The 8,980-nt window shown below is 33.3% G+C and overlaps 1 protein-coding gene across 1 annotated transcript in view; it reads left to right on the forward strand.

The window, feature by feature from the left end:
• The first annotated feature begins 8,473 nt into the window (after positions 1–8,473).
• The window catches only part of LOC108574959 (iron-sulfur cluster assembly 1 homolog, mitochondrial), a 1,824-nt gene continuing 1,317 nt past the window's right edge, over positions 8,474–8,980 (forward strand). The window contains exon 1 of the mRNA XM_017937637.1: positions 8,474–8,701. Coding sequence (XP_017793126.1) covers positions 8,618–8,701 — 84 coding nt within the window. The 5' untranslated portion in view covers positions 8,474–8,617. The remainder of the gene's footprint in view (positions 8,702–8,980) is intronic.

Consider the following 8,980-nt stretch of genomic DNA (forward strand, 5'->3'; position numbering starts at 1 on the left):
TTATTATTAACATATTTTTATAAATGATGAAACAATGATTGTCGTCTTTAGTTTCTTGATTAGCATTCACATATACATAATAAATTCGTTTATATTTTTTGGTGTTGTAAGAATATCATTGTCATTAATAAATACAAATACCGATGTTAATTGTTTTAACAGTTTTCAATAATTGAAGCAAATGTTTAAGATAGAATAAAAGATAATAAATAAAAACAAAAAAATATGAAAATAACAAAAAGCATTCCTCATGAAGTTATACCTATAATAACTTTTTCACAAATTAACCTATATACTTAAAGCAATAAATGTCCCACCATTTCTAGTGTATGTAACTTATACTTAATTCTAAATTACATAATTACTAAATGTTAAAAATACCCTTACAAAAAGGGATTGCAAGATTGAAAATAACTTTACTCACAGGATAAAGCAAACGTGTAATATAACCAAGAAATCGAAAATATCGAATATATTTTTTCTATTAAGACTTATTTTTTGAAAAAATCAAAGTTGAAGATTGCATAGAGTCCCCGTATATCATTTGTTAAGATGTGATTTATTATTTTAAAAATAGTTGTTTCTATTTATGTTTGTTTTTTAATGCTATTTAAGGAATTGAAAATTGTCAAACTTTAAGGTAAAAAATTATAATATTTAAGCGTTTGAAGACAAACATTGCAAAACATAAGCCAAAGTTCATGCCTTCCTTATTTAAGTGGCACAACCTTTATTTACGACAAGAAGAATATTTGCAACAATTTTTTGCGTAATAAAATAACCTGCAATTATTTGTCACGTTTTCTTGAACCTTGCCACTCGTAACATTAGTTTGATGATATGTAAGCTTCATAACATTTATAATATCTTTTTACAAAAAAGATATTTGTTAAATTTATTTGTTAAATGCAAGCAAATTTAAAGTTATTTTCAAATTTAATTTTCTCAGAAATAAATTGTCGAAGTTTGTTAGGAGTTTGCCTCCGCCCTGTACAGTCAAATTTTGTAAAAGTTCTAAAACCGTTAAGAATATTTAAGAATTTTATGATGCTACTGTTAGACTTGCATAATAATATAGTAATTAATGGTAACCGCAGTTGGTAAACTAAGAAAAAAGCGTCATTGTTACTCAATATGATTTATAATATACATATACTATTGGTTCTTTTCCAAAATATCTTGTATATGGTAATCGACAGCAGATGAACAAAATTTTAAGGAGTGATTTTAGATGATGAAGTAAGATAAAAATCAAGAATAAAACAATTTCGAATGCAATTTTCGTTTTTACTTATAAACAATTACATGAGACAACTCATAACAAAGTTTCGACGTTGATAAAAATCAACGAAGTAAATTAGCTCTATCATTTCCCAAACGAAGGTTTTTTTTATCTTCTTAAGTTTCGACTTTCCCTTTACTCGATCATGCACGTCGAATATTTAAACAATGGCATTGCGTGTTTAATACGTTTACCCATTTCGAATTTCGCTCTTAATTTATATATCAATAGTACTAGACACAATAATCTTCAGTTTGTTTGTTGCGAATTTTGCGGTAGTCATGGGAAAAGGGATATGTAGTGGGTTGGTGCTCGTGGAGCGCTGAAGCGCTCTGCTCGCTGTGGTACGGGAATATTCAAATAAAACTTGGAAGATTTTTCGTTGCAACTAGTACTTCTATATGTCACAACTGTTCAAGACCTTTTAAGATTAACGAAGCTTCAGGTCTCGAGATACAGAATTGGAATAAATAACTGGAAATTTTTGTACGCGAGGTCTCTCTTCTTGTTCTTCTCCCAGAATCTGGATCCTCCCCACGTCCTCCTTCCTGATCCTGGTAGTCCAATCGAGAGACAGTTTTCACATAGGTCGGCGCTTCTTCTCCCACACATACTCCAGTCCCGATCCTTCGTTAGAGGATAGTGGTGGCAGCGCTTCGTTTGTAGCGGTGGAACGCACGCCGATGTAACCGCCAACGTGATGTGAACGTGCGAGGGAAAGTGTGCACGTAGTGATTCGCGCGAGAACTAGCTCTTGACAATATTTATGGCTCTCTTAGAGTTCTACTCAGTACATTTGCGATTTTTCGAAAAGATAGTTAAGATCCTAAAATCATTACAGTAATGAGGAAAAAATTGAAAAAGAAATACATATGTAGGAAAGAATTGAATTGTATAAATTCTATTATATTATATAGTTCATTAATTTGCTATTAATTTAAAGTAGAACATACAATAGAAGTTACAATAATGTATGGTAATTTATTTTTGGCAATTCATTGTTTGTAGAATTATTTTTAAATCAATTGTTTATTCAGGCTCGTTTCATTATAGACCAATGTTCTGTAAGTTTCACTTTGTAGTAAAACAAATTTTTCTCATTCTGGCTTTGTCAGAAGAAGAATTAAAGTACTAAATAATTACGCGAAAGCATTGGCGTAAAAAGAAATGAAACTGCGTGACAGCACGTAATAGACTCTTTGGTCTTTATATTTGTTTAAATAAACGTGATACATTTTGTGGCACATAAGCCAAGCTCGACGCTTTTCATGGTACATAATGGATCGAAGAGATCCAAAGCAATGTTTTTCATAACACGTAAATTCAACGACATTTCTATATTTATGGCAGCAGAGTGCACGTAGCTTTAGCTTTGTTTTGTTTTCGGTTGCGATCCAGAGAACCAAAGGATATGCGTTAATTACTTTTCCGGTATCGTACCTGCGCCCTTTCAGTATTATTTCTCCTGAGGTTACAGATGATTGTCTCCTTGTTGGTCTCCTCGAGCGTGAATACGCAAAATAGAACGTGAAAGCTGTTCAAAAGTTATAATTTACTGTAAAATGTTTAGTTGAGCAGTAAAATTAAATTGATAAATAACGGTTCGGATGAACTGCCAAAAATATTGAAGGAATTGATATTCAAAAAGGTTTGTGTTTTTTACTTTGTTCCATTTTGAATACTTATTTATTTATTGAGTTTATTTATTTATTTTTTGTTTAATATTTGTTTCGTATATAAGTGTATACAGCAAAAGATAGGTAATTTTTTTTTATTTTAAAGAGTGATGTAATGAAAGATATGGGTGATTTGTTAATTTGTTCACATGTTTCGTGATTCTTATAAAGTATAAGTTAGTTAAATGACAAATAATTGAATAAGTTCTTCAAGAACTTAATTTAATGATATAAAATAAATAGAAATCACAAATGAATAAAGGTAGTAATGTTTTTTAAATTGTAAATACCTAGTTAGAATGCTTTTAGAATTTATATCATTCTGATATGAAAAGATGTAATTTAATTGTATAATAAGGTATGTTCTTATATTTAGATATTTCTGTTTTAAATATGTATTTGAAGTTTACTAATTCATTTAATACACTTTTATAATCAATTTTCTGTTACATTTACTTACAATTATTTCTCACTAATTAGAATTTGTTGTATGTATTCAGTATTATACTTCATGCCATATTTAGGAAATGAAGTAGCACAAAGAGTACTAATAGAATAAAATTTCTATTTGTTTAAAGTTTTGAGAGATGAAAATACATATATTTTAATCCCAACTAAATTTTTAACATCTTATCTAATTTGTATTATTTGTTTATTCTATACAGATGCTTTTGAACAAGGTCGTGGATCACAGTTATATTCAAATCATTTTTATTTTTTATACATACATTGTAAAGGAATTGGTACGTTAGAAGCAATGATGCGAACACGACGCCCAGTGCGCCTAAGCGTGAACAAAGGACGAGCGCGCCGTTCGGCGAGGCACGAGCAGCCATGAGAAAAGGCAGTGCTCGGCTAGACGTGAAGAAGTATACAATGTTCACAGTTTTATTCCACTAAAATATACTTATTTTCACGTTTTTAACACGCGCCTGTGTTTTACTGTCCACCCTGACAGCATCTCTTACAACATTGAGTGTACCATGTACGTTCAATACAATGTGTACGTGTTGTAAGACGATGAGGATTTTACAAAGATGTATATCAGCCGTATGGGAATACCCTTCGCCAGATTTCCAGGAAAGTATATTTTTTTTGCAAAAATATAAATTATCATACTTTATATTTATTGATCGCTTTTGTGCATAGCATAATTTTCATTATTTCAATACTGATATATTAATATTGATGTACTAATATGAATACCAATATGCTGAATATTTACAATGTGAATGTTATATTATGATGATTATCTTATGTTTACCTAAGCATTATGTTATATTATTGAATATTATTTAAATATTTAAATATATACAGGGGGTGATACTACATGTAAGAATAAGTCGAAAAAAAGGAATAACATTTTTTCGTTTGACGCTTCGTTTTCGAGAAAATCGAGTTTGAAAATTCTATCCAGTGCATGTGCACTGTACCACGTCTAGATTTAGATATGTGTTAATAAATAAGAAATGTTAATGTATGGATAATACATTTATTAATTTTCTTGACATTACTAACGTTAATTACATTACATTATTGAATAAACTGTTCAAAGTGACGTCCTTGTTGACGTGTACATATTGCTCGCCTTGTTAATCAGCCATGAACTAAGGCCAGGGAAGCGTACGGCAAATGTTACATCGTCTTAAATTAAGAATAATGTGGAATTATTCTTTATTCATGAATAACAAATAAACTAATAAGTCGTTTAATAACTGTGTTCGATACTTTTGTTCGTTATCCGAAAGGATAACTTTTCTGTTTTATTTTAGTGTCAGCTGGACAACAATACACAGGCACTTGCAGGATGAGAGTATGCACCCGTATAAGTATGTACGGGTACAAACATCGCTCCCCAGGGATTACGTCCAACGGATGGAATATTCAAGGTGGCTGTTGGGGGAAATCGAGTGGAATCCGTCGCTCTGCAGGTACGTTTTGTGGACAGATGAAGCTCCTTTTATTCGGGAGGGGTGCTTTAATGCCCACAATTCGCACGTGTAGAACGATGAAAATCCGATTGCGATTCATCCACGTACAGAACAGGAACGCTGGTCAGTCAATGTATGGACCGGCACTTGCGACGATTTTGTTGTTGGGCCATACATTCTACCCGATAGATTGAATGGCCCAACATACAACAATTTTCTGGAGCATGTTCTTCCGGGTCTCTTGGAAGAAATTCCTTTAGAAATTCGGAGGAACTTGTATTTCCAGCATGATGGAGCGCCCGCCCATTATACCGCAAATGTTCGGGCTGACTTAGATCAAGCCTTTCGCGACAGGTGAGGATTGGCCGCGGCGGTTCTGTATCGTGGCCCCCACGGTCTCCAGACATGAATCCGTTGGATTTTTTCTTCCGGGAACACCTGAAGGTGGTACGTTCAGTGTCACTATTATTTTGCATTAACTTTAAAAATCTTTATTTATGCATTTTGCTTTTTTGTTCATTATTTCAGACCGCCGTGTACCGAGAACCAGTGTAAACGCGGGATAAGGTGGTGGCCGCGTATTCACGGCGCTGTCGCCACAATCTCCCGCGATTTGCTACGACAGGCTCATTGAACCCATCCTCGAAACCCTGGCATGGCATGGTGCAGTGAAGTGAATTCACCGACCTGGCCGTAACATAAGCTGTTGAGGGTTACCTTGAAAGGTTAGGATCGGCACAATGACCCACTTCCGTCGAAGCAGGTTAATTCGTGGACGAATGGGTAAGTTTTTCATAAGTAATAAAACACTTTATTCCTTTCGGATAACGAATAAAAGTATCGAACACTGTTTTTTAAACGACTTATTAGTTTATTTGTTATTCATGAATAAAGAAGAATTCCACATTATTCTTAATTTAAGACGATATAACATTTGCCGCACGCTTCCCTCGATACCCATGCTGTGCCAATGCGTTTGTTCACGACCACAACCGAGCGCGGTTGAGAGCCAACGCTCTCGTGGTAGAGCGCGCGCTCTGATTGGCCAGTGTTTTTCGTTAATAATTCAAAAACGAAGCTTCAACCAACATTTTGGTAAAGAAAAAAGTTGTTCAGAGTCACCTCAGCAACCCCCCATTTCCGGGTGTTCGAGGAGTTACGGGACACCCTGTATATAAAATGTGCCTCGGGCCAGTTTTAACTTATGGTATGCAAATATGGTGGTCTGCATCGAACTATGTCAAGAAGAAAACTCAACGCATTCAAAACAAAATACTTAAAGCAATCACAGGCAAATCTAATAAATACCCACTTCTCTTTGACAGAGGGACACAAATATTCCTTTAAACTGCTACGCGAATCCACTAATCACAAAATATAATGTTACCCTTCGTAGTAATCGCCTGGTGCAGCTTACAAGTATGAATAGTATTGTATATACGCCAACGCATCATCGAAAACCATATTTCTACCATAGTATTATACACATTACGGAACCACACCGTAAAATGAAATCACATCCACACTAGAACATTATTCGAACATCAATACAACTAGACCATCGGAAATTATTCCGATATCGGTAAGTAAATATCGAATACACGATGACTCTCTCTCTAATTTAATTAAATTAATAATTTCTATACTTGTTAAAATTTCAGAAATGTCAAGCAATAAAGTTTTATTCTTGATACAACTTTATGAAAATGAATCCATATTATGGAATCCTAAGCTTTCACGATGTAGAAACCAAAATCAAAAAAGTGATACATGGAATACAGTAGAGGACGGAGGTGAAAAGGAAATTATTACTGGCACAATATCGCAGAGAGAAAAATGTGAAAGAAAAATAAAATCTGGAATAGAGACGAATCAAGTGGAGACATCCTTGTGATGGGGTTACAAAAATTTGGCATTTTTGTCGGATAAGTATAAAGTCAAAATAACAAAAGATTCCATAAGGAATGAAACTGCAGGTAATAATAAAGCTGTGAATATCGCAAGTTTAGCTGCACCATGTTTGCTTGCCATACTTAAACTTTCGGTATTCGTAATTATATTCATATTTGTAATTAATTTTATTACTTATTTCGAAACTGCGGATTTTTATGCAAATTCATATTTTTAAAAATATAGTAAAAAAAGTAGAAATTCGGTAGAAAATTATTTCATCTACCAAGTACTATAAAAAGCACTATAATTTGGATATTTTTTCATATTATGTGTACTCTGTTCAATTTTGCACCTTTAAATTTCCTATAAATGCATAAAAATCCACAGTCTACTTACTTCTGAAGTATATCATATAAGATCTAAAAAAATATGTACTTTATATTTCAGAAATCATACAATTAGAAGAAAAAACAGTTATGGCAGAGGAAGAAGAAGAAAAGAAAGATGATGAAATGGAAATAACAAAGGACCAAAATACAGGTACCGCACGGAATGACAATAAAAAGAAAAGAAAATCAACAGAGGACCCACAACTAACTGAAGCATACAATGTCATGAAATACATAATTTCTCAACCGCGACACGAATTCTAGAAAACTAGGAAATTCAAAGATGCAAGTCCTAAGCACCAAACCTACAAGAAGAAACGAACCACGACACGCCACTTACAAACTACTAACTACAATACACAAAATAAAAATATGTAATTTCATATATGATACTCTATACATATATTTCAAGATATGTACATACTTACGTGGCTTAAACTTAACTCTCAAGTGGTTACGGTTCTTGAATAAAATCTTTCGACTACAATAACAAAGCATTTCCGTTCCCGAGTTCTAATTTTCCATCGCAGTACCACACATCTAACCCTTAGACGATTTCCATGTGGAAATGTATCAAAATACGGTCTATCTTTTGAGATATACAGTATTGACAATTCAAATTATGCTGCAGCCGTGCGCGTCGATCTCTAGATTAAAACCACCCTAAAGCTATATTCACGAGCATGTATGACGAGTGATTAAAGCTACGTTCACGCGATAGCGTAACATGTTCATGTGTGGTATTACAAATACTATAAAGCCAAGTTCACGGAATATCGTAACAATTGAAGAGTCGATAAGATTTCTGGTGGACACCGTCCAAACTACTCAGATGTTTGGAGAATTTTTACAGATCTGCAAGTGCTGCCTGAGAAGCCTAGGGCGTTTGGGAATGACAAATTTTTAAGGTTACCAGTTGCTTAGACGATGCTAGAAACTTGAACATTTTTCCATCGTTGTGAACTATCTAGCAATGGAAATGATTTATCGCCATGAGTCTATCGATGTTTTTCACTTAATTAAAGAGAAAGAAATACCAGAAATATGATAAACAGCACATGATGTAACAAAATATATAAAATTTATTAAAACTTCAATACTCTCCGAACCATCTCACTAAAAATGTATATGCTCATCAACTAACTTCGCTACATCATTTATTATCCGTGTAAATCTTGGTTAATCTAAATCTAAGAATGGCATACTAGTGCCAGACGTGTGATAATCGCATCTGCGTGGTGGCGCTTTGGTCTGATGTACTGTGGTGGTGGATTTACCTATTCGTCACACCAGCATGATGTATACTTGGTCTTTAGTGGGAAACGTGGAAAATGTCATTACATACTGATAGTTGCGACATCAAACTATCTTCTTAAACAATTGACCTACACAAAGGCCAGAAGTTCATGTATTTCGATTTGTGTGAATCGTAATACTGTAAGCAATATGGCTTCTTCCATAGTTGCTGCAGCTACTGTTCGTGCTGTCAAAGGCAGAAAAATACTTTCTACACGAGCTGCACTTACTTTGGTAAGTGAATAATTAATTAATATGTATATATGTATATATTTGGTAGTTGCAGGTTATTTGTACGTGGTATTAGTATGGATATAAAATACACATATATATGACTTGTAAATTTTTGAGGTTAAGGTTACGTTTCTGGTTTATATTGATATTATGTTGATATACAGTTTCTATTTTTTTAATTAATTTTATTGAATTGAACACTCAGAATTTGTTTTAGTGGAGATTGTTATAATTTTAATCCCTTTTGTTTGTAATTTTTAATTAAAGAATAAAAATATA

Source organism: Habropoda laboriosa, unplaced genomic scaffold (assembly GCF_001263275.1).
Source record: "Habropoda laboriosa isolate 0110345459 unplaced genomic scaffold, ASM126327v1 scaffold11, whole genome shotgun sequence".
Classification (NCBI taxonomy): Eukaryota; Metazoa; Arthropoda; class Insecta; order Hymenoptera; family Apidae; genus Habropoda; species Habropoda laboriosa.